Genomic DNA, 27,888 nt, shown 5'->3' with positions numbered 1-27,888 from the left:
CCTTTAAGCCTGAAGTAAACTCAGACATATTGATTACAAGTAGGGGGTTCAAAGCTTTACTATATCTAACGATACTGAAAATACAAATATATACATAACTTAAATCTAACACAACTTTCAGAAAATAACACAAACAGATTTAAAACAATAATGTTATTGAATATTATGTGCAGAGAATCACATGTTTTAAAGACTACTCTGTTTGGTTTGAGGTGTGATTTGTTGGTTTTTGCAGATTTTACAGCCACCAATTGAGGGGTGAATATTTTTACTTGTCCCCTATACTGTATGCTTTCATGCAAGATGCATGATTTTTTTCTAGCCCTGAACATTTACTGCATGACATCAAACCTGAGCCATGTTCTTCCTGCAGACTAACTTTAATCAGTTGTTATTCCATGACTGAATTAGAAGCTACCTGCATTCAGCTGAGACAGAAGTTGGAGATTCTGCTTGGTGGCCTTGCAAATTATTCTGGAGCCACAACTGATTAGATCTTTTTTGTGGATGTTTGTTGTTGCTGCTGTTTGTTGGCTATTTTTACCTTGTAGTGATTATGCTTCCAGTTATGTTTCATGCTGTGCGGCCTTTTGTTGCACAGGCGTGAACAATTGTATCATTGCCATCTTTTTCTCTACTAATCTTACCGTCACAAGAAATGAGGTTTTCTGCTGCTGCATATGCGATGGCGCTTTTGCTTTTCCTCAGATATTTCTCAGGGGCATCTTCTGCACAGACACAAGGAGATTAAAATTCTGGAGTTTGCTTTTGTTTTTTAATTTTTTTATGTTAAAACTAGCCCTCCCTGCTTGTTTAGGGGTTTCTTCCTCTTAAACAAGTTGCTGTGTCTCTGTGTTAAATTAAAGACTTAGTTGTGACAAAGGAGGTGCTATAAAATATCAATATGAATCATGGAAGAACCATAACAGTTTTGTTACCCCAACCTCAGACATTTTCCTGGTAGTCTTTTGGAGCAAACTCGGATTTAAGTGCTTTCAATTATTAATTATGCAGGCTTGAAGAATGGAACTCAAACCTTGAACATAATTTATCTGTTTTGATTCATGTTGTTTGGGTCTCATTCTTCTTAATTTATTTCAAATTTGGCTTGTTTTTATATTTTTTCATAGTGAGTGTTTTACACGTTAAGGCGATACAGAGTGCTTTATATTTTCTTAGTGTTTTCACAGCTGGTAGTCCTGTAGACTCGGTTCAACTGGGAACCAAAACTGCAACATTTGATCCATTTCCAGCTGGTGCTGTTTGCTTTCACACTACATGTCAAACAAACCAAACCCTTTGAGCAAACTGTTCCCTCCTCCTCACCTGTGGTGGCACTGCACCAAGAACTACTGAAGGAAACAACACAAAAACCTCCAAAGAAGACATGAACTTCCTTTTTCATGTAATGCAAACAAGAAAAGGAATGCCATAAAATTTTACCGGTTGTAGGATTTTCTCTTGTGTGTTTGTTTTGGTTGTATTTACCGACAATACCCTTAGACTATAGTGCACTTCCTGCTGTTGGAGCAGTCTCCAGTTCACTTGCATTCACATAAGCATTTGAACCCCACCAAAGTTCACTTCAACCAAACTAAAGATCTGGTTAGTAGGTGATTTTTTTGGTCTGCATCAGAGTTCAATTGTGCATTCATACTCTTCAAATGAACCAGATTGCTAGACAAATAAGGCCATCTGAACTACAACTATAGTCCAGATGGCCAAAGGTCATACCTACATAGGTTAACTTTTCATTATGCGATATGTCTACTTGGGTATCAGGGGCAACTGAGATTTAACAAGCCAATAATGCAATTAGGCTACCGTCCTCAACCTCCTTTTTGTAGTCAGCCAGTCTCTTCATACAGTATGCCTGGAAGGCCAAAGCCTAAGGAAGGCAGTGGAAAAAGTAAAAAAGAAAAAACAGGAAGGTAACAGTAAAACTTCTGACTTTGGTGAACTCTGACTAAAACTATAAAACACCGTTCTATTAATTTTTTTTCAAAGTTTTCATGAAATCTTTGCCTCCAAAAAAGCTCTTTTAAGCATTGAGATGAAACAGGGGTCAATGCTTGACAATTTTTTCTGAATAAATCTGTATGTTACTTTTGTAGTCAAAACATTGTGGTGGCACAGTCAAATCCCAACCCAGTGCTTTTGACATGGAGGTTTTATACTTCCTCCCACAGTCTAAAAATATGTATTATAGGATTATTACTTTTTATTAAGAATGACTGTGTGCATGGCTGTGCATGAACACCCCCAAAACTCGACCCTGACTCTGTATAAAAATAGGATGTCTTAAACAATGTTTCAGTGGATTCTCCTTCAATGTTGTTTACATCTTTACAGCTGTTGCAAACTTAAGACCATCTGATTAGTTGCTGGATAACTTGATTATAAATAAACTGGAAGCAGGTTATAACAGGGACCAGGTCAAACTAGAACGGCCAGATTCCATCACCAAAAACCACAGAGGTCTATTTGAGACAAGCTGTTATAAAAACTATTAGGCCTGATTGATGTATTCGGTGAAGAAGCTGGAAGTGAAAGATGATCTTGAAGTCTAAACAATGTATCCTGTCGGGATCTGCTGCATCTCCTGCTACCTTCCCTTTATGCTGATTGCCAGGCAGACAGACTTATCCTCCCAGGTAGCTCCACTATGATGCACCTGCATCTCACATAACTACTTCACTTAACCAGCTGAGGTGACACAGACAGAGTACATACTGTATAAAGAACATGTATGGATTTCAAAGCAGACATTTAAGTAGACTTTTACCAGTTTAAATTCCAAAAATTATAATTGTCTTCATCTCTGTTTATTTCAGATTTGTCATTTGTAGGTGTATCAATCATAGCTTGGGGATCCCCAGAGTCTGTGGCCAAAACAAAAGACATCAAACCCCTCGACACTCAAACGTTTCTTATTTCTGGTCTTTATTGTCATCCATCAAAAGTTCTTCAACTAATAAGCACTTCATAGAGCCATCTGAATTTAACAAATCTTGCTGATTCGTTCTTTTTGTTCCAAATACACATAAAGGTTTCTTTAAGAAATGGTTGACTGAAATGTGCAAGAGTGTGCTTTTATTTTTAATTTTTTTGCCTGCTAGTTTCTTTTCAAAATCTCCACACATTCTCTTTTTGCCACCTGTCTGCAAGCTAAGCCTGCAGACAGGCATGCCAAGTACCTCCACCTTCTGTTTTTTCAGCCATGCATTTTATAAATTTTTGAGTATGTTTTTTTGTATCTTTTGCATCATTTTGCTGAAAAATGCATGGACATTTGTGGAAAATGTGGTCTTGAATACATATGTTCTCTGCTATTTACTTTTCTGCATTAATGCCGCCATTATAGAAGTGGAAATGAGACTTGCTGAAGGCGCTGATCTGACCCCACACCATCATTATATTATTCTAAGCCATCCCATCACTTCTAAAATATACCCCCACCTTCCACCACTCCCTCCAGTTCTAAGCGATCAGCAGAAACAACGGTGGCTTTTATAAAACGGTGAGAAGCCTTCTGAGCCGGTGTTTGCTTTATTTGTTCTGTGCTGCAGTAGAAACCTGACCGTGAAACATTGCAGTCATAATGGGTGGGAATCTGTTTTCTGCAGGCGTAATAAATGGCTTGGCTTAGCTGAAAAAAAAAAAACAACTTCAAATTTATATGTGATTAGCAATGCTGTAATAAGTAGCAGTATCCTAATAAATTTGGAGGAGGGTTATGCACTCGAAATGTAATTGGGATCCTTGGTCTTTATTATTCTGACAGTTCAACTTTTTTTTCCCCCAAATACTAAGAATTGCACGGTTTGTGAATTTTTGGTTATTGAGCTAATATAATATTCAGGTCAAAAATTAAATTAATTTTATAATTAATTTTTGGTTATTGAGCTAATATAATATTCAGGTCATTTAGAGCATAAATGCTATTACCATTTCTGTTTATACCTTTCATTATTTTAAAATACTTTTGTTTTGTAAAAATAGCGCCCCACTGGTACTGATTCTGTTAAACTTTGTGCAACTTAACGTCTGTCACATAAAATATACAGTATAGATTGTCACCGAAGGTATGTTCTAACATATACGTTATCCTCAGTGAGTAATGTTGTTTTGAAAGGTTAATTATAATACCTAATTGTTTTTATAAGCAAATTTTCATTTCATAAAATTATAAACATTCAAATTAATTTGTATAATTAATTGTAGTCATTAAAAAACAAAATTTGCGCATAACTTTATATCACTGTTTGTCTGATTAAATAATTTTTAAATATTATATCAGGTGATATAATCAGATCCTCAGCACTGGTGTAGTCTGTTTACCAAATAGTATTTTACTATGTCATTTCTTGGATGACTACTTTCTACTTTTCTACTTTTACATGAGTAAAAATATGTTGAAGTAGTGCCACTCTCATTTGAGTAATGTTTTGGACTACTCCATCCCACTCGGGTCACAATATATTGAATTTTAACCACTTGATTTGACACTTGACATTTTTTTGATTTTAGTGTTGTATTTTATCCTATTTCTTTAAAAAAAACAACACACCACAAGTTTCAAAGCAGAGAACTTAACTGAAGCATTCAAATTTAGTTTTTGGATGAGGGAAGTTTGAATTTTTCATCATGCCTTTTAATACTTTAATAAAAATTGCTGCTGGAGAAAACATGTTTTCTTTCTATAGTTCAATATTTGTTATAGTTTTAAAGAGAGGATTCCTCATTGTATTCATTTGCATAATGTTAATTTTTGAATTTGCAGTTTTTTCCCATGTATTTTGTATGAAAACAGCAACTGAGAATCACCTTTAAACTGTGAAACTTTACTTTTAAGTGCTATCAAGAGGTCATAAATAAATAAATGATTTTCTAATTAGCAAGCCTTGAGGAGTAATCAGAAGAAGCATTTCGCAAACGCAGTTAATGTTATATGGAACAGAATAAGAAGGTTACATTGAGGAAGAAGATGGTTGAACATAAATGAATAAACAGTACTCTAAATTATTGCATTAATTCTTCCCCCTGTAATTATCGCACTGTAATTAGAGGGGTACATATAATTTGTTAAGATATGTGTATATGTGTATTTCTGTGTTATAATTGTACTTGGCTGTGCTGGTAATTCCAAGTTATATTTGGCTTTAATTATTCTGCTCTCAGAAGACACTTCTCTGTAATTTTAATTCCAGGACACTGTAAAAAAAAAAAAAAAATCTGTCTGAATTTAATTCAGATGTGTCTGTCTGGATCTGTAATGTCATGTCAGAGTTATAAAAATGTTAATTACATCACCTTCAGTCTATGCTTGTCTCAGTACAAAAGACATGTTTGGGACAGCATTTTCATTTTATCTGACAGTCCCCACTCATAGACATTGTGTGTTTGCACATTTACACACCGACATTTGCTTGGCTAATACCCATCAGCAGTTCACCTTAAGCTGAGGCATCACCACCCCCTCGCTTACACCCATCATTGCCCCAACAAGAACCTGTCCAGCTGCTGTCAGCTGATTGTCATGCTGTTTGCTACTTATAACCCAATCTGTCATGCATTGTTAATGTTTTAGGGATGTTGATATGTGTGTGTGAGTTTGTGACAGCTCCATCAAAGGAAAGTGGATGATGTGATTGGACAAGTTGGCCAATAGATAATGGATGCATCTACAAGTATCTTTTTTTACTTGTTTTGAATGTTTGATTGTTAATAAAGAAATAAAATCACTGTGTTCAGTCACAGTCACCGTGACCATTTTGGTAGAATTTGATGTGCTTTGACAAGAGCCAAGAGTATTACATGGGTCTATTATACAGGTTTAAATAAATCTCATTACAAATGCCAGGCAGTCATATCTTTGAAACCACTGATTCACTGATTTCACAGCTTCTTGAAAGTGCAACAAAGATCAAACAGATAAAGAATGCCATATGCCAAGCAAAAAATATTTTCTCTGCATATCTTTGACAATGAAGAGTTATTGACTTTGCAAAATCAGCCTGATTTTGACATAGTTGCAAATAATGATGTAGCTGTATGATTACCACTTTTTTCCAAAGTGTCACAGTGTTTACTCTGGTTTTTCCGAGTATTGTCACTCTTATGTGCACAGGTGTGCCCTGGCATTTTTCTCCAAATGAGTGTGTTGGAAGAATACTATTTGTATTGTTTAAAGCAGCAGCTAAACGTTTTATTTCTCTACACGCAATCAGTCAGTGTTTTATTAGTGAACGCTTAGCTATGCTACAGCAACTTATATGTTAAAATAGTATTCCAATCTACATGGTCATGCCACTTAAATTTTTTAGATCTACATTTTACAGTTACAGTAAATGCTCACATACAATGAGCCACAACTAAGCGTGCCTCTTCATTTGTTCAGACATTGACAGAAACTCCTCACTTCTACAACTAATTTCTGAGTGAACGTAGAATAAAGGTTTGTTTCGAAAGAGTGATTATCAATATAATTTTAAGTGATTTGTCAACAGCAGAATGCATTTTATGCTAAGAGAGATCAAATTTAACACAATTTCTGAGAAAGTTTATGCTCACAATAGTTGATGGCTCCTCTATGGTCTGGCTGCTGACTTTGCTAGAACTTTCTGTCACTGATGTGGCATTAAATTTGCCCCATCCTATTTGTTTAACTTTGGGTTCCTTCTTCCCTTGATGGAAAGAAAACTGATTGGCACCTTTTGGAAGGTTGAGCAAAATGTTCATCCCATTCACCAGGTTAATTTTACAAGGTTTCCCCAGTTTTTCTGCGTAGAATATTTTCAGGGAAAGTAGATTCACTCAATCTCCCCTGTGTTGCTAATTAGGTGCTACACAGGCATTTAACAAATTCCTATTTGAAATCTTTTTTTGTTCAGAAATCAATTTGTTTTCTGTTCACAATAAACAATCTCATCTTGCGGTTCAAGGTGACATGCCAGAATCGATGAATCGAAGAGCATTTAAATACGACTGCATTTCTATGAGAAAAATGTCTTATAATAGCTTTTTGCTGTGAGAAGCATTCAAAGGAGGCTAATTGTGATTTATTTAATGTTAATACTTTCAAGATTTTTAGGTTTCAGGGCTTTGAAATATGTTTGATTTTTGACCATCTGTTGATGTGTATTGCCAGTCAACAGGTGGGGGAGGGGCACTGCTGTGTAATCAGAGAGCCACCACCACATTTTCTCTGCCATCTCATTAAATTAACACTGAAGCTGAACCCAAGCTACATGTCTACAGCAGTAACATACTTGTATATTCCAGTAGCAATGAATATTTAAAATAATTTAAATATAAAGATTTGTCATCATAATAATGTTAAAATGATGGTTTAAAATTAGCAGTTTTATTTGTTAACCTGACCATCCAAGCCATTAGAAAAATGAATCTACCACCTCTCAAGTGTACAGACAATCTCTTCCTATCCTCATTATAAACATTTTCTCTGTTTATTCGCTCTATTTTCAGCTCGGTGAGCTGAACACAGATTTGCTAATTGACATCATTCCTGGAGAGAACAAGGTAATGAGCATTTCAGGTTCAGTGAAGCTCAGAAAAGTTGGACAAATTCCCACTTCCAGGATCAATACCTTCTTAAATAAACTGTTGCTGAATCACAAACTTCACCTCCCTCCAACTACAGAAAAGTGGACAGGCAATAAGCTACAAATAAAGAAAATTCTCATATATAAATATTAGTAACTTTCTGAAACCAGCTGTGACAGCAGTTCTTGTGGACGGTCTAAAAAGTGTGACCTTATCTCTAATTTAAGTGCTGTGGAGGTATTAACAAATAAGGACAAATAACTTCTCCAGTCAGAAACATTAATACAACTTTGGTAGTTGTCAGTATCTGAGATCTTGATCAATGATGGGAGTTTATTCAGTTCCAATAATTGAAAATTTAGGACAAAATTTTACTTCCACAATGAACTACTTAATATTCTTTTTTTTCATAAGAAATCCAAGTCCAGTAGACCATGTTGGCATATTTAGTATAACTAAGATAAAACATTGGCATTGAGTTAATGTTTTTTTGGTGTCAGAACATCGAGCTGTTCCAAAAACCTCTTGATTGTTGAGTCCCACTGCGTCGTTACCTAGCAACCTCAGAGAAGCCCAGCCCGTCACCTAGCAACCCAAGCAAAGCTCCAGGATGTTTGGCTGGTTTTACCGCCAAATGGATGTTGGAAATACAATGGATGTTGGAAAAGAGAAGTGTTTTGTTGTTGACTTACTTTCCAGAAACCACTTGCGTCATTCTTCCTGGTTGTGCAGGAGTTTCAACTTTTGCTTCGAAGACGTACGATTATATAACTGCACATTTGTTTGTAGCTATTTTCACGTGCGAGTGAAAATGTTGAGTTGGGCGTGGCCAGCATTTGGATATAGAGTGACAAGAGGCCCTAAAACAACTTATTCTAAAAAGAGTCAAAATAGGTAGAAATGAGCAGACTAAAGTCTCATTACTTAAGAATGATTTTGTGCAAAAAATGTGATGAACATGTTTTACAGTGTTTCTACAGTTTGATTAAGGGTCCAAAATGCATTTTGCCTGACTATTCTGAGGATTGTACAAGAATATTTGTGTGTTATAAGTAAGGCAATTATTATATAATAAACTACTTATTACTTCCAAAAATCTGACAATCCCTTTAATGCATTCTGTTGCTGTTCTGGGTACCACTGGGATACATGGCGTATGTATCCTGTGCAAGAATGATCCAACAAAAATGACAAACCTTCAGTTGTACTTACAGTAGGTTTAATGCATAGGCAACTGCATGTGTTATACACAAATGTGTATGCAACAGTCAGATCGAACGGCAAACAGACAGTAAACTAAATAAGTATTACAGCGTTTCTCTGGACGAAGTTGCAGAGGATTGCCTTAAACAGAAAAGTGAATCGCACTCATTTGAACGCATTCGCAGGCAGGCCACTGCTGAGAGCGAGGGTTGAAAATTTATACATTTGGTTTATAAAGTGAGAGAACAAATTTTCCTCGTTTCTGTTTATATGCAGACACTTGCAGGCTCGGTTTACTCACAGCCACTAGAGAGCTTCATCATTTTGCTCTACGCTGCTGATACTGGGAGGTCTGTGGTGTCCTTATTTCACGCAGGATAAAATATGAATCAAGAACAACCCAACACTTTGCACTACCAAGCTGGGTTTGAGACTAATCTATAATGCATTGGTTAATGTAACAGTTGGCAAGGAAAGTGTTTACCTTTCATAGCTGTTATTCAGTATGCCTCATCTTAACTTTGCAACTTCTTGTACTTCTATTTCAGGTAACTATATACACATATTTTGTCAGAGCTGCTCTGAAAATTGATTTCAAGGAGCTGTAGTCAGAAAATAATTCCCTTTTGACAACAAAGTGATGATTTTCCAGATAACAGGTAGATAGGGGGCAATAAAACCCCTTCCCTCCTTGTTTCCGCCTCTCCACCTTTTCTCTTTGCTGAAGATTGTACTGATTGTGCTGCAATATGTCGCATGACCACAGTCAACGCTGCAGACCGGGGGAGCAGTGCTTATTAAATCAATGGTGTGTGTCTCTTGAAGCAGTGTGTGGCATGGACGCGTTCATCGCAGCATCTCACTGCAGGCTCTCTTCACACAGAACAAAGCGCTGGCTCGCATTTGTTAATCATCAAAATAAAAATCAGTGGAAAAAAAACGACTCCCTTTTGATCCTTCATTACACATTTGCCTAATCTGATTCTGTGTAGGAATAAAACAACTCTCTGAATGTGTTATCTGGACATCTATTCAAGGAGATTCTTTGATATTTATGAGGATACCCTCATCTATATTCATTCACTCTAACTTGTGCATGTTGACTTTTTTATTTGCTGCATTGCCTGCATTTGTAGGAGCCATGAAACCGCATGTTGAGTCTCAGCGGCGATTTAAGCAGAAGTTAAAGTGGTTTGTGGGTGTTTGAGCACAACAGGACTGAAGTGAAAGGCTACTGAGCTTGTTTGACTGTTCGTTGGGCTGAGTGAGGGATGTGCCCCCTAGACATTTGCACTACAGTATCCTGCTGACTTGCTTTGCTTGCGTGCACTGCCATAGAAACAGGGTTCCAGAGTGCAGTGGAGGCTCATTCTGTGCAGGAACAAGCAAGGGAGAGGATCGGGAGGAGAGAGTGAGGAAGCGTGGGGGAAAAAAAGGAGATAGAAAGAGAGAGAGAGAGAGAGCCAGAAAGGAACAGAGAAACAGGGAGGGAAAAGTGAGAGTGAAGGATCAAGAGAGGGAAAAGTGAAAGGCGCTGTCACTGGTGAGTACACAGCTGTCACAGGAGATTGAATCACAGGTTTAGATCTGATGCTTTGAGTGCTCTTTTTTTCCTCTTTGTTGGCTTTTGACGATTGATTTCTCCAGCTTTGGTTCAGTGGTGTGAAACAGGTTGCACGTTGTCGTTGTGTTTGCGCTCCAATGCAGAGCAGCAGTGGATTTTTTTTTGTACTTGCCTTGTAACCTCTTGCTTGGTTAGACCAACACTGTCTATTTACTTTTGAATAATTCATGTTGAGGTAAAAACTTCTTTTTTTGGTAGTCATTACACTCCTCTGTATCATTCATGAAGCATAGTTTTAATATTTGATTAGTCTGGATGTCTGCAGCAGCACTTTCTTCCTCTGTCCTACACACCTTTTGTCAATTAAATCAGTGTCAGAGCCTCAGGGAATTTATTTAAATATTGACTTGTCTTCTCCGCCGCTTTTATCAATTATTGAAGAGCTGACTGATGCCACGTCCCTCTACCTGTACGGTGGAAGTGTGGAAACTCACTCAGCTGCATAGCGTAAAATGTTTACGCAGGTCACTGCTGTTTGCTGGTGTGAATGGGTGTGTGTTTTGTTGCGTTCACTCCCCTGTGCACACTTTTTTTTTTCTTCCGCTGTTCTCCACATCACTCCTGCTGGGTTTGATCAACTTGCATCATGACACTTTGATGAAGCACCAGTGCTGTTGGGCTAATATAGGAGAGATACCGCAGGATAGCCTGTGCCTCCTGTCAGTCTGAGTAAGAGGAAATTGTGTTATCCTCATCACTGCTAGCCTTGTCACTTAGGATTTAAAGTGCGTCGGATGTGATAATGGGCTAAGATTTATCTTGGAGCAAATATCCGCTACAACTTGTTTCTGGCAGAGTGATAATCCTGTTTACGTTTATCTTTGCGGCTCCCTGCTTGTGTTCACCTGTTCCTGGAGTGCAGTTTTATGTTTTTTTTCCCCTCCTACCCTCCACCCGCAGCCACAGAATTAAACAAATCCAACCAGTCTTATCAGCTTCCTGCTGCCTCCTGGCATGACTGGACCCAGTGGCCTTCCTGCAGCATGTGTGTGTTGGAGTTTATGGACGCGTGGGGACATACATGGTTGCAAAGCTCATGTGACCGAGTGCATGGATGCGTGCGATTGTGTGTGTACACACCGTGACATGATTGTGTGTGATCAGGATAGCCGCAGGGGTCGTTTGCTCCCCTTTAGTGGGCAGATTCAGGGATTCTGGCATTTTGTCTTGCTTCTTCTCTCCTGTGACACGTTTATGACTTCTTGTTAAAATGTCACTCACTGAGGCTGGACTGTAAAATACTCTTGCGCTGTGGCTTACTGTGCGAACAATAGAGCGCCTTGGTGTGATAAAGCCCGCTAAAGCACACATCTGGGAGTACAAGGCTGCAGGATGGGTGAGATAACTCTGAGCTCTCTCTGGGGCCGCTTTTTACTGGCAATGTTTGTTTCAATGCAATATAAAATTGGGTTGAAATTTGACAGCTTTGCAGCCTGGATCAATACGCTGGTCGTTCATGAGAGGAAACAACACCATTCTTGTAAACAAGAGGATTTCCTGTGCTGACAGTAATTTTCCATGTTTAGATAAGCTAATGTTAAATGAGGTACCTGAAAGAAAGTCAGAATTTTGCGCTTATGGGTTAACCAAATGGTGCATCTTAGAGAAAAGCTGCAGCTAAAATGAAAACGGTTTTTTGGTAATTGGAGACAGATTCCCATAATGACATCCCTCTTGGTGAATGATCTGGAGTTCTTTAGCTCAGAGGCTAAGAAGTCTTCTACCAAATTTTTATTTCACACTTAGGAAAGCTGTTTTCACACATGTACTGCCGCAGAGATCTTTTATTCAATAATCTTTAGGGAATCCATGTAAGAGGCTACAGAGGAACTGAACATTTCTATTTCATATTGCTTTCAAGCTATTTGATTTTCTTAACCCTGTGAATTTTAAAGGCTTCTACTGAGCTCATATCTCTTCAGAAAATAAGACTCCTTAAAGTTACATTGCACCCATCTTAAATGTGTTCAAGTTACAAATTGGGAAAAAAGCACACGCATGTGATGCTACAGCTAGCTCACAAGACAAGACACCCTATATGGAGTGCACAAGAATGACGAGACGTCTTTGTGGAAAATAAAGAATGACAATTTCTTTCTTTTATTTTTAGAATTGAAGATTTATCACTGAAAATGCGTACGCACTGTACACTGATTCAGTCCAAGTTTGACAAATCCATACATTTAAGTTTTTGTTTCCCTCATTTGAAGATGGTCCTTATGCCAAAACAGGATTAAGAATTCTCCCTTTTGTGTTTTCACAAATGAAATAAAGGCTTTGACATACTCAAGATTTCAAAAACAAAAAGCAAGTATCAAATACAGTCCTAGCTCATATAAAAAGTGAACTTGCTCTTTAGTATATTACCAATAGTGAACTTAAATCATAGGCTAATTTTGGTTTTATCAGCAGTTAATGGTTAGCCACTCATTCTCACAGTGCTCTATGTCTTTGGTTCTGAAATAATTGCGAGTTAAATTACTCAAAAGATGAGGTCAATTTCACTGCCATCTGAACAACTCCAAGCATTTTTTAAGCTGAGGTGAGTGATTCTCTATCAGTGCTGATGGGTTGTAGCATAAACATTTCTGGATTACTGTGGAGTTATTTCCACAGCACACAGAAATAATGTTATATGTAGTGTCTCTACGTCGTAACGCTCGTGTCATCAAATTTGTTCAGAAAAATGCACGTTTGATGAAGACGTGACTCTTGCAACCTAAAAGTCGTAAGTTCAATTCCAGATTCTTCCTGCATACATGTCGATGTCCGACTAGCTTGTCGGTTTGTAAACATGAGTGCAATTAGATGAATTTGGCCGCAATATAAAGCCCTTTTAGTGGTCGGCATGATCAGAAAGTGCCATATAAATTCTGTTTTACTGTTTTAGGTGGAGATTACAGTATTCAGTATGTAGTATGCTCTAGATATTGTACAATTTATCTTTTGAACTGGTTAATTTATTTATAGATCAGTGTATTTAGTCCACAAACTTTATGAGGAAGGCTGCTTAAACAAGCTGAGAATCAGAAATGCCAAGAGCAAGTAAAGTAACATCAGCACTGTTGGAGCCCATCAAAGTTTTAATTTCCCCCTTTTATTGTCTCGTAGTTAATCAGAGGTCTCCCTAATTAGCTGCACAGGGTTGACTGAAGCAAATAAATAACAAAAATGCAACACACAATTGTGTCATGAGAAAACACTTTTCACTTATGTGAGTTTTAGGGAGAGTGAATAATAGACATTATTCCAGAGAAGCCAACATTTTTAATCTTTTTGTTCATAAAATATTTTCTGAATCAAACTAATTTTAGGCTTATCATCTTAAATAAAAGTATGCACCACAAAGCAGACATTTCATTTGTCTGCCAAATGAAAGTCCAGCCCAGTCTTACTTTTAATACTCAGAGAATTGACTTTAATTAGAAACAGCTGACAGTTTTGTACACCAGTCTGTGATGGTATTAAGAAACTAGAGTTTATGAAGTCGCTGTGATATTGTTTTGCTTATCCAGGAACACGTTTCACCAGCACCCATAAATGCATTCAAACTCAAATTGTTATCCTCATTAATGCTGCTCAGTGGATCCGACCAGCTTAGATTCACTAAACAGAGAAAAAGTTGTAACTTTATCCAGACATTGTAAAAACAAACTTAGTCCTGATTCTTTGCATGAGCTTCAACTGCAAAGACTCAAGAGAAGACCTACTGTCACACTTTTCTGCTGCAGATGTTGCATCTTATTTCTCAAACCACTGGATTTTTTTGACTAGGGGCAGCACCAACGTCTCCTCACCTGATGCTCGAAACCAGCTTGACCTTTTGCCCACCACAGTTCGTTTAGGTGTCTCGTAATGTCTTCAAACTACATTAATTATGATTTGCACTGTGCTTTCTTTAATTTCCTTTGCTGCTTTTGCAGCCGCAGCTGCGAGTCTAAAAAAAGAAAGCGTAAGGACAGGGTTAATGAATGTCACAAAGCGGGAGAAGCCTGACACCTTTCAGCTCTGCACAGTCTCTTTCGTTTCAGATTTTTTTTTTACCCACTTTCTTGATGATTATGTTTTCCACTGATCAATTAACTAAATGCATGCGACTAAGCAGAAGATTTTTTTTCCATTCTAAAATTGTGCATCATTATCCTTGGAATAATTTCCAGTTGTCTTTAAAATATTTTTGACAAAACTACCACTTAATAAAAGTTGATATGTATCCTTGAGAACTTACATACATTCACTGACCATTGTATTATGAACACCTTTTCAGTTTCTTGCTTGCACAAATAGCATATAAGCTAATCACATACAAGCAGCTGACTGAACTTAAGCATCTTCACATGGAAAAGATGACTGAAATTCCAACTCAAAATGGGAAAAATGAATTTAAGTGACTTTGAACATGAAATGTTTGTTGGTTCTCGCAGTATTTAATACACTGCTGATGTTCTAGGATCCTGTTTTCAGCTAATCAGTTAGCAGTTAGCAACATGGGCGGAGAAAAGAGACACAAATGTGGGGGACTGTGGTTTGGACGAAGAAAAGCACCGATGCCAACTTAGGAAATTTGTTGCTATATTTAGTGACTTGTATAATCCCTCTTGTAATTTTTTTTTCAAAAAGCGACAAATATAGGACATTAATTCCTTTATTGTGTTGTAATTCAAATGTAGTTTCCACTGTTCAACCCAAAGAGGTCAGCACTATCATGACTTTAGGTGAAGTATTTCAGAGTTAAAAAGTTCTCACAAAATTTCTCACAGAAACAAACAAATTTATACAGTTTATCTGCACAAATAAGTTGATTTGGAGATTGTTTATTCTTTAAATTTATTTATTAGTCACCATATATGGTGACACATTTTTATTCATTTTTACTAAGCTTGAAGGACAGGATAATTGTACTTTCTCAAGCTCTCAAGATCACACTTGGGGTAAACAACATCCATCCTTGTATCAACGCTACAGGCTGCTACTGGTGGCATGATGGTTGTCAGATATTTTTACTTGACGCACTTTTGGCCCATAATACTAACTGAATATCTTTAAGGACAACCTACCTGAGTATTGTTGCTGTCCATCCTTTTATAGCCACAGTGTAACAATAATCTAAGGACTGCTTTCAACAGGGTGTCTGAAATTTTACTATCATTGTTTTTTTAAACAGGTCATGTAGTCACAATCACCAGATCTCAATCCCATAGCGCACCATTAGGATGTGATGGAACAGAAGATTTGCTTTATGAATGTAGAGTCGACAAGTCTGCAGCAACTCCCTAATGCTATTATGCAATTATCGACCAAAACTTCTGCACTCTTCTTCTGGGAGAGAAGGAAGGTCCGACCTGGTACAAAAAAGGTATACATAATAAAGCAGCTGTTTAGTGTACACACACTATCTCGGAAATATCGGGAAAATCTTGACAGCCGTGAGTGGCAGATCCGAGGAAAGCCATTATTTTATTACAGCTCAGGCGCTGCTGTGTACTATAACTACACACCGAAGCTTTCAGCACAACACATTGTTACTGTTTAATGCTGATCCTTTTTCTGAACCATCAACATAACAATGAAACACCCTGGAAGCACTGTTTGGATTTTTTTTCTGTCCGGTATAAACATTTAATTTCATGTGGGTTTGCTCAAATGGTCGGTCTTAAAAGTCAACATGGGCAGCTTCTGCTCTGTGAATTAAATTCAAGAAAGCTATGTAAACAATAATATCCTTTCAGTGGTGTCACTAGGGTGTGGCATGTGAGCTGGGAGGCCATTACCACGCCTATTACTGACTCCCTAGCCAGACAGTCTTAAAAGCATAATGCTTTTATGGGTAGGCATTAGGCACACATATTGTTGATATTTATCTGTAAGTATGACTTGAAAAAAGGAGAGGACAAACTTTAAGGAGGTACAATGCTATGGTTTATGCTTTTTTTGTGCCATTTCCAGTGCCATCAGTACCCATCTGTCTACTTTTTTGAAAACTTTCAAAAGAACATGTAAATTATAGTGTGAAAATTAAATTGGGGTTTGAGGGTTGTAGTCTTTCAAGGACAGATATAAATTGAGTTGAATTCAGTGCTTTAACATTAGCTTCCAGTAAGTGTCGGTGTAGTGCATTAGTGTTTGCGTAACTAATGTTTATTAGTGCTTTAGGATTAGCGCAATTATCTTTTTAGTTTGTCTTAGTCACCACTTCAAGTCACACATCAAATCTCAGACAGTATGTCTACAGGGACTGGGAGTTAAGTTTAGTTAGGAGCTAAACAAACAATCCATATATTGGATTGAATTTATCAACCCTATGATAAACCCCGAGGCAAGTTAAAGGGGCAGTTTTATGTAAACCTGCCTTTTGTGAGCTTTACATAATATTATATTATTCCCTGATCAAAAACATACCTGGAGTGTTGCCTTGATTCTTTCATGCTTATTTGAGAAAACATTTAACCACCCATTGCAACCATTCATCTGGGTGTACCTGTCACCACTGGGGTGCAGTTTCCAACCAACTCCTTCAGACTAGCCAGCAGCAATTAGCAAACACCTGGTAGAACTACACATCAACTCAGCTCATTATACAAGCTACTTCTCAGTAAATGCTGGTAAAATATTGTTAAAGGGTTAATAGAGGAGAGATGTTGTGATGACTTCCTGAACGTGGAGTTTCAGAAAGAACAGGAGTTTTAAAGAAACAGATGCACAATTTCAAGATGATAAAATGCGATGTCAATTTTTTAAGCCATACTTGCTATATATAACATCTTTATAACAAGTGAAGTGAACATAGTTACTTGATTGAGCTATAAAATAGTACTATCTGCCTGGAAAACACATAATATTGTCTCCTTAAAGAACTATTAATATTGTAGACTTTTCTTATAGAGAGAAAAGTGCAGTGACTACTTCTAAATAAATGCTGTAATAGTGCAGTGAGGACAAAAACTCCTTTCAACGGGGAAAAAACCTCCCAATAGGACTGGAAGCAAGAAGGGTGGCGAGCAGAGGGGAAATGATAAGCACTAAAGAAGGATTTACCAGTAAATACTGGGAGGGTTATTCTGGTCTGTAACCAGAGCTCATTAATCACAACCATGTGGAGGAGATAAATGAGTGAATTCAGCTGCTTCGCCGAACCGTGCTGGAGCTCATCTTGGTCCGATAACACCCTCATCATGATGAAGCCCCCTCACTCTTGCCATTTTTCTTGCTATCAGCTGAGCTATCATGCATCATGAGGCTGCTTGCTTCTGAACACACAGGACCCTAAATGTCAGGCTACTCATGATTTAGCAGCTTGGGAGAGATGGATGCATCATGTCCTTGGACTGAGTTGTTGTTTCCGCAATCATTCAGGTTCCCAAGGCCAAAGGTCTCAACAGACCGGAGTTTGTTGACCCCATTAAGAAATCTGATGTGGTGGCACATTTTAGTTAATGCCAGTATAATTTAAATCTCCCATAACTGTACTTTGGAGAGATTTAGGACAGTAAAGTAAATGAGCGATTGTGATAAAAAGACACTTTGTCAGCAGTCAAAAAACTCATTTTTTTGAAATACCATCTTTATTTAACTTAATTAAACTTTCTTAAATTCCTTAAAATTTAAGAAAGTTTGTGTCTTAGCAGCTTATTTAAAAGTTTATAATTTGCTTTTACCTTAAATTAGCTATAATAAAAAAATAAATGTGAAAAACCCAAGTAAGATATTATAAAGAGATTACTTAGCATCTTTATTGGCTATCACTAAAAAGATGGATGTCATTTCATTACTTCAAATGTTTAATCAACCCATTCATTTTATTCTTAATTTCTGTGGAGGACTGCATTGCAGGAGGCAGTTTAATTACACAAACCACATTACATATCTCAATACTTCTGCAGATACATGTCCTTCATATCAATGGCTTTATTTCTAACAGAAATGGGTTTGGAGATTGAGCTTGAAGTTGGATCAAAGAAACAAGGACTTTATTAAGCCAAATACCAAACTGGTGCTAAGCAAGCATTAGCAGCAGTTTAGCACTGGAGCAGGATTAGAGAAAAAAGTTTTTGAAAACTTGTGCGATTTAGTACCCTATTTTATCTGTTTCCATTGTAAGAGTGGCCCATGCAGCTGGCCTGTTATACACTATTCTTAGCTCCCCTTCAACTGGTGGAGAAAATGTTCTCCTCAATATGATGGACCATAAAATAGATCACTGAGCTGATTTTCTGAGCACAAGTAAAAGACCAAATGGCACATTGATTCATGCTTCAACAGAGCAACACCATATTTTGGTCTGTGGAGTTATTGCTGGTTGAGTGTAAATCAGTTTAAAAAACATGCTTAATTGAGATTTTTTTAAAACTACTTCAATATAGAATTATTCTTAGTTTTTTTATTTCAGAACTAGAGAATTCTGAGTAGGTAGAACTGGAAAAACAAAAATGTAATCAATTTTGTCTTACTTTGATTGTTTTTTATTGAACCAACCAGACATATTTTAGAGTAAATATGGCAATATAAAGTCATTTTTTACTTACATTATTTTCTCTAAATCAGTTTGCTGGTGCAGAGTAAATAGAGTAAATAGCTTTGACAAAACCTCAGTTATGAACTTATCCAGTAAGTTAATAAATACATTGCCCTAGAGAAACTATTTTGAATTGTTTTCCTGGATTTTTAGTGTGTAACACAGAATCTTGTCATTACAGGATTGAAGAACAAGGTCATACGTTTTCTCTCTTTAAATGATGCATTTGTATTTTCCAAAGATTGATTTTATTTCTTAGTGCTACAATCACAAAAGTGAAAAAAAATAAAAGTATTGGTTAAATTTCTTCTGCTTTAACTTCCTCTGGTACATAGAAAGTTAAAGTCCTAAAATGTTCTCAAGGCATTTTCTTGAGAACCATAGCTAGGTTCTCAAGGAAATGCCATACCATTAACAGTTCAATTATATTTTTAGTCACAAACGTTTGATATCTCCTTCATGCTGCCTGAACATCCCTGAGATTATCTCTACATGCATGATGGTCATATGTATTCATCATGATTAACAATGCAATATTTCAAAGCAATGGAGCATTTTTCAGAAGATGACAAAGCTTTTGTCAAGCAATATCAGGCTCAGCCTCTGCTTCTAATGGAGGTTGTGCATCCTTATAAAATCTCTGGTAATGAGAATTTCTCTTACTGAAAATGAACTTAAGCTTTTTTTACAGTGGTGGATTGCAGCTGGTTATTTTTATTGCTATACTGTTGCAAACTAAAACATCCATGCAGCTGTACACAGAAAGCAAAGGCTAAATCGATAAAGGTCCTCCAGCCTTGTAATGTCATAAATTTGCTAGCCTTTATTATTTGATAGCATCATGCAATCCACCTGCTTCTTTGGTCTCTGGAGTTCCTATATTGTCAAAGCACTAACTGGAGTTGCCTTATGACATTTCCTTCCTCTACATCTCATATATAAACAAATTATAATACTTCATATTGGCTAGAATGCCGTATCTCTCTATATGGTAAAAATTCATTACTCACATAGTGACAGGGTAAGTCCCTGAGACGAGGCTTGGGATGAATGATGAATCAGGCACGAGGCAGATGTATCACAGGTCAGCTGACTGGGGAATGAGGCATGCGTCTCACCGACAACAGACGCAATGATGAGTCAACTCAAGGTCGGGGACTCATAACGAGAACGACAGGAACGCTGTCCAGTATTTCATGGCTTGAAAAATTATCCAAACCAAAAAAAAAAAGCCAGCAGAACAGAGGACTGGCATTTCAAACAACTTTATTAGATGGCATATAAGCTCAGAAAACTATTATTAAAACTAGTTTGACATAGCTCCACCTATATTTTTTAATTTATTTATTATGCACATGCTGTATTATATTCACAATACATTTTTGTAGAGGTAAAACAGTTACTTCTCCCAAGAGTGAGAAGTAACCGAACAACAAAAAATCCTTGTTTTGTATTTAATCACAGGATATATTGCTACACATTTTTCTGTTTCTGATGATACAGTTTTGCTTGTAATAACCATGTGTAACAGCAGTGGTCAAAAAACAACTTTATTTGATTACAACATAATGATTAAAAAGCAGGGTTCATCATGTTGAACCCTGCTTATATTGCTTATATTGAATTTGTAGACTACAAATTTTGACACAACTAAGAAATAAACTGCAACTGATCTTAACATTGGTTTTCAAATGTAGGCAGAGGAAAGGCTTTACCAACTCAACCTCTCACAGCCAACTAAGCAATGTTGGTGGCATTAATTAAGTCACTCCTTGGTTACCTAGCAACAACTTGTTGAGTAACTGGCACAGCAGCAGTTTATGGTTTCACCACTGAGCCTCATAACTGCTTAAAAATAAACAGCGACAGCTTGAAAACTGTGGATAAAACAGAAAAGGTCGTGCCACCAGTCTGCCAGAATTTCAGATATTTGAAACAAAAAGCTAATCAATAATTATCAGTATCTTATATGAAAAACTTATATTGAAATGGCATTTTTCAGCCATTTCATTGATCCCTACTACACCAGATTAACTTTTAGTTTCAAGGAAGCCAGGGTGAGTGAAACATACATAGAGGTAGTTTTATTTTGCAATATTTGTTATTTATATTTGATTATGTAGCTGTGGTGCATATGTGCAGAATACATTGTATATTAGGGCTGGCAGTGAAGTTTTTCCCTAGGTCTAAACCAATGTGTAGCAGTCTGCTTTTTCTAGTGAAAGACACTGTGTATGTAACAGTGCTAAATATCTAGTAAGTTTAGACGTTGTTTTATGCCAATGAAACAAAATCTCCAACCAAATGACCATAAACTGAACGTGATTCATAACAAGAAATCTTCTGGTCACTTTCTATAAGTACATTTTACATTTATGCCCCCAAACTGTCAGCTTTAAAAAAATAATTACATCCTCTTGTCTTCTCTCCGAGAAGGAAGGATGTGTGAATGACCCCCATGTGTGACGGCGAGCTGTGTGCAGATGGGGTCCCGCGGTCAACAAGCGGGTTAATTGTGTGATAAGACCAGGTGCTAACACTCAGCTGAACTTGACTCTCACATCCTCGTGGGATTTCCTTTTGTGGTCTCTGATTGGCCAAGGAAGACAATAATCAAGTTTTATCGGAATGAAGAGCATTTTCAAAGAGAAACGTCATTTCTGCTGTAATCACTTTAATATTTCAGGTTTGGTGTCTAGATTATAGAGTTTATAAGCAGTTAAGGTACTTAGAAAGAGAGGAGTCTGGAGACTGTGCTTGGATAAACTTCACACTTTCAGAGGAGATAACCGCTCTCAGAGTCTCTGCTGGTGGATTATTGAGTGCAAGTGCTGGCATCACTTAGGATCTCTCTTAAGTCCAAATAGCAAACTTGAGTTTTAATATGGCAAGGCAGTGGTGCCAGAAGCAATGAAGCGAAGGATAGGGATGCTAAGTCCAGAAAGAAAGATTAATATTCAACCTACATTAAATTTATGACAAGGATTATTATAATGATAGCCACTAGCAGCTTGGTGAGTACAGTTTTAAGTCCATGTTGTCAGTATGTTGAACTTATCCACACCATTTAATATTTTTGTGAATAGATCCAAGATAGCGATAGTGTAAGGTTTATTTCTATTCCTTAAAGGTTTTAGGTGAACCAATACAAAGACAGTTAAAAAAAAGTAGTGAGGTACGGAAATCATGTTGACTGAAGCAGAAACAATTTACCAGACAAACAGTAATGTGTATAACAACACAACTCTAAAATAGATAAAAGGTAGAAAGGAGCAGAGTGAAAGACTTGAGATATTTTTTGCCTCAAAAATATATTTTTTACACTGCCCTTAATCTTTGCAGCTATAAAAATATATTCAAAAACCATGTAGGAGTAAAGAGCAATAATTTTGGCCACCACATTTACAGCAAGTCTAGACTATTTTCATACTAAATTTCTAAATAAAATCGAAGAAAGGATGGTAAGTTAGCTCTGTTACATATGTTTTTTGTATACTTAGAAAACTGTTCAGCATAAAAATAAAGTAAAACTTTATGTCACACTAATCTAAAAGACAGACTGTCACTTGTGTGGGGGGAGAGACTGAAGTAAACAGATTCTGCCTGAATACGGATGAATAAATAATGCATTTAAATCACTTATTTCTGCTAATGCTGCTGTCACACTGTTTCTTTTCTTTTCCTTATGTTGAAGTGTCTTCAGACACAGTTTTATGTCATTCCAAAAGAGTAATTCAAGCGCCTCAAGTCCTGTCACATTTATAAAGTATGTGCAATATAAAAGTTACAGTTTGCTCATTTGTAATGACAAAGCAAGCTACATTTTGTACTATCATCACTGTCTTGTTTTCATAATTGATTGTCTGACTATTTAAGGCTGAATATTAAATATTCTATACTTAATCTTTAGTGGGTAAGTAATTATATGCTGAAATAACAATAAAATAATTGATTTGGGGGTCCCAACATAGCTGAATCTTTATCAGTGCAGATAGAGCATATGCATTGCATAGTATGACATCAGATTGTCTTATGGGGTTATTGCTGTGACGTTTGTGTAGAAAATATGTAATATTAATCTTAGTATCGCTTATATACCAAAAATGTGATGTCTAGTAGTTCCGCTGCAAAACTTTCTAATATGTTTTTTTTCTAACTTCAGGTATTCAACAGTGTGACAGGAGGGTTAGGAAGTAAAAATTCTCATGGAATACTGAATAAATTAAGTAAATAGCTGACAAAACTTAAAAATTTTGAATACCTGTCACAATAGTAAGAATCTAACTTGCTTTTCAGTGGCATGGTTGGACATGCTGCCTCCAGCGTCACTTTCATACACCTTTAGGCCTGAGGTATATGTAATTTGAAGAAGTACAGCAGAAAATTCACTCACATTGAAGTGCTGAATGTTTGAAACTGAAATTGAAACTCACAGCATGACCTACTTTTTGATTAATTTGACGAATATTTTCCAGACCATGTAATGGAGCATTAAAATGTTTTTCCCATATGGTGAAATAGTCCCTTAAATATGGGACAAATATGAAATGGTAATACTACTGCAAAAGTATTTTTCTTTGTCCTGTCACACTTGAACGCTAAATTCCACATTTCACTACAAATGCACTATTTAAAGCAAAGTTAACACACATTTTACGAACGCCTTTTGCACAAATACATGTATTTTAACAGAATAATAAAATCATTGAAGTTCAACATAATGGTTTCCTCATGATGGGTTATTAGTATATATTTTGTCATATATATTAATTATATATTAATATGGAAACCTTGCAATCCAAGGTAGCTGTAGTTTATTCGCAATAGTTACAAAGTTCCTAAACCGACTTTTCAAGCTCTTATTAAAATTTTAAGTTAAGAAAAATTGTTTCAGAAAAGAGATGTATCCTTTTCACTGCAGCTAATGGCCATAGAAACCAGCTAAGGAGACAGGTTAACATAGTTAAGAAAATAGATTAAGTTTCAGTGGTGGTCTTGCTTTTTATAAAGAGTCTAATTCTGAAGTGTCAATAAATCAACCCTGAGGTGTGAAAGTTGGAGACACAGTGAGAAGTTTTCACTTGGGGACCTTAAAGAAGAGAAATACCAAATCACCACTTAATTTGTCCAATTATTGAATTGCAAACTTTTGGCCTTTTCAATGCAACAGCTGATGTGTTGTTTAGCAATGAATTTCCAAAAAGAAAACTGCCAGAAGTGGTTGTTTAAAAGTTTAAATTCTTGCTTTTTGCTTCTTGAGATTTTTTTTTTAAATTGCATGTCTTGTGTTTGCACAGATGCCTACAATTACAGTATTTTCCGCACTATAAGGCGCACCTAAAAGCCTTCAATTTTCTCAAAAGCCGAGAGTGTGCCTTATAATCCGGTGCGCCTTATATATGGACCAATATTGAGCCACAACAGGTCTCGAACTACAGTAAGCAGCCGCCGACTTCATTTTCCCTCGTAGAAGAAGAAGCGCGCGGTGCACGCTGGTTTTTGTGTAAAGACCCCAAAATAGCTCCTATTAAGAGACACGCTTACGACGCAGTTTAAGCTCAAGGCAAACAGTAGAACACGGGAATAGAGCAGCAGCGAGACAATTTAACATGAACGAATCAATGGTGCGGAAGTGGATATATATTGTGATTGCACTAACGTTTGATTTACCGTAACAGTATCAGACTGTTTTTTACGTGTTTATTGAATCGAGGAAAAGTTCCCCTCCACTATATGTTATACCTTGCTGTTGTTAAAAGATAAACTGTGTCACGAAAATACCACGTCACTTACTTTACCTCGGGGAAAATAATAAAACAGCTGTTCATTCATTTTGGGAATGAACGGAGTTTTCAGAACGCTGGTTTGTAATCTCTGAATAAAGTTTGACTGACCTATCTGACTATTTTGTTGACATTCCCTTTAGCGCAGTTCCATCTAATGGATGCATAACGTAACCCCAGCCTCTACTGTAGCGTCTATTCTATGCGCCTTATAGTGCGGAAAATACGGTATGTTTTGATCTCTATGGGTGTTTTTTCCTAAACCAAACAGTTTTCCATTTGAAATTGAGCAATAAGGGTTTTTTGGACATCTGCCTGTTTTATTTACTATTTAATTAGTCAAGAAAAACAGATAGATGTAAATTATCTGCTTATTTATACAACAACAATAGTGGAAGTTTTTCTTTAAATTAACCAAATACTATTTACTACAAAATGCACCCAGCTTGAAACAGTGAGGAAACATAAATGTTCTAAAAATAACTAACCTTGGAAATGTTTGATGTTTTGCATTCCAGGGACAGAATCTGTCTGTCTGCATGCATCCTTTAGTTCTGGAGCCGAGTTTGAACATCTTCACAGTCACAGCTTTCTGGACAAGACATCTCTGTGGCATATTTTGGCAAAACTCAGACAGAAAACTCACCAGCTGCTCAAAAAGACAAGGCTAAACTATTTGAACAGCCGTATTACAGGATATCTTGGGACTCCAGGTTGAAGCCAGATAGAGATTGAGCTGGAAAAAAATGTAATAAAACAAGTTCACAGTTTCAATTTGGACTGAAGGTGTATCCTCCAGATATTTTCTGTCAGCAATGTTGCATTTGAAATTGAAACCTTTTTATTTCTAAGATTGTTCACCTAATGGCTTTTCAATAAGTAATAGAAAGAAAGTTATTTCAATAAATGCCTTCAAAAATTGAGATGTAATATATATTATCACCTTATTTAAAAGTGTGGGAGTATGTTTTTTCCCTCCACTTACAGATTCTCAGTCTCACCTCAGGCTGATTTGCTGGGCTCTAAACCCCTCTTTGCATGTGGTGGTGGTGAGGGATTTGGGGATCTGAAGGATTATGGGATTTGATGATTGCTCTGGAAAGAAAAAAAAAGACAGATACAGAGAAATCCAAAAACAGCTGAAGTAACCACATCAAGATTAGGGTGTATTATTTCAGACCTTTGGGAAAACGACAAAGCCACAACTTACAGCTCTGAAACGAGTATGTTTGTAAAACATGTTTCATTTGCAGAGGTGTAGGTTAACATGCATATTATGTGGCAAAAATCTGATACATGCAAGTTTTGTAAGGTGGACTCTTCTAAAGTGATTGTAAGCTACTCTGTAGCTTCTTAATGGCAGCCATTAGTATCATCTCCACTCCACATGAATTAGATTTTCTTAATATGAGGACTGACACTACATTCAAACCCTCCCTGCTTTTGGGCCTTGTTTTTAATTTTAAAACCAGAATTTTGACTAGCTTTTATGGTTTTCAATTATCATAGCCATTTGAAATAACATTTGTTGAAAGGTTTCATGCTTATTCATCTTTACTGTAACTAAACTGCGTGGGAGCCCGGTCCCACCATAGAGCATCGTTGTCCACATTCCACAAAGACATAATCCAGGGTGTTTCTTTGTGTGCTGCAGTGTGCAAATGACATGATCTCCGTATGAATAATCAGCTGCATTACCTGTAAACTCCATAGTTTAGAAAGACCAGCCTTTACTTTATAACAGCTGCTTAATGGACTGCATAGAGACAATGAACATCTGGATTGAACATAATATTTTGGCCCGTAGGACTGTTGGGAGCTTTTATATTGTGCTTTTCTTTATTTATCTGTTTATTCTATGTCATAACTTCAGCTGTGTCAGTCATTGAGGACCGTTTTGTTAATGTTCATTATTTTTGTGGTAAGCAACAACTACTGTAAAACTGCAATGAATCTTGTTTTACTTTTTAGGATCAACAAAACTTTTTTCTTTACAGTGAAAACTGTAGTCTGTTTTAATAGTGGATAATGTCATTACTGCTGCCTGCCATTTACAGCAAAGTTCACCCTAATTTTCAGCCTTAAAGCCATTATTTATACCAATAATGGCTTTAACAATAGGTCCTGCAAAGGTTAACTGAAAATTAAAAAAAACAGAGTTCAATACAAAGAAAAGTTTCCAATTGCAATGATCTATTAGTTTATTTACCACATTTGAGATTGTAGGCCAGAATTTGAATCCTAATCAAAATGTATAAAAAACTCACTCTTTGTGTGTTTCTATTATCTGAGCTCTATCTATAATGGGATGGAATATTCCTGCCACAGACAATTCAATTCATCACAGCAAATAGAGTGAACACTCCCTGGCTATAATGACTGTGTTACTATGGAAACCAGGTGAGATCTGAAAGAACATGATTTTTTTAAAAAAGCAAAGGATGTAGTTTTCACTCAGACTTCAAAACAAATCTTAATTCAATGTTCATGTCATCAGAAATGCCAGCTAAGATTCAGAAATTCTGCCCGTGGATCAAACCTGAGCAATGCGTTGCCACTGGTTGCCTGCCACAGGGCACCAGCGGGGTTCTGGATATATTTTATAATAATGCATTTATTTATGAAGCTCTTTGACTCAAAGGGCTGTACAAGGGAAGCAGCTCTGGATCCAGTTGCAGTCACTGCCATTTTGTCTGCCTCCTGTCTCAGTTAGTTACCTGTAAACAAATTATTTTGTTGCCACATACTTAAATATTGCATATTACATTGATTCCCTTGTTATTTAAATATGATAATGAATTGTGGTAATGCTTCACAGATAGTTTAAATAAAATGTTTTCACATCTTTTTTTTCAATACAGCGCAAATAAGAATAAATAAAAATAAAATAACTGAAATCCACAAATACTCGAGACCCCCTCTAAAAACTCAAAAGGTGATCCAATGGCTATGATAACTGATAACCTGTTTTAATAATTCAAACACCAGATATAATTTAGTGTGCACTAATATACACAGTGGAAACCTTCTTAGCACTACAGCTTCTAAAAATAATCCAAGTATTAGAAAACGCTGTTTTTCTTTCTGCCAATAAGTTAATGTTTTTTGGTGTCTGGAAACAAACTGTTTCAAAAACCTCCCAATTATTATGTCACAACTGCAAGGCACTGTCCCGTTACCTAGCAACCACAGCTAACCCC

The 27,888-nt window shown here is 36.6% G+C and overlaps 1 protein-coding gene across 1 annotated transcript in view; it reads left to right on the top strand.

Annotated features, from left to right (window-relative positions):
- syt6 (synaptotagmin 6) overlaps nucleotides 1-27,888 on the top strand; it is an 81,129-nt gene that overhangs the window by 28,702 nt on the left and 24,539 nt on the right. The window contains exons 3-4 of the mRNA XM_023330711.1: nucleotides 7,489-7,542; nucleotides 10,213-10,312. Coding sequence (XP_023186479.1) covers nucleotides 7,489-7,542; nucleotides 10,213-10,312 — 154 coding nt within the window. The remainder of the gene's footprint in view (nucleotides 1-7,488; nucleotides 7,543-10,212; nucleotides 10,313-27,888) is intronic.

Source organism: Xiphophorus maculatus, chromosome 1 (assembly GCF_002775205.1).
Source record: "Xiphophorus maculatus strain JP 163 A chromosome 1, X_maculatus-5.0-male, whole genome shotgun sequence".
NCBI lineage: Eukaryota > Metazoa > Chordata > Actinopteri > Cyprinodontiformes > Poeciliidae > Xiphophorus > Xiphophorus maculatus.
Note: the sequence above shows the minus strand (reverse complement) of the source record. Positions and strands in the feature narration are given on the sequence as shown.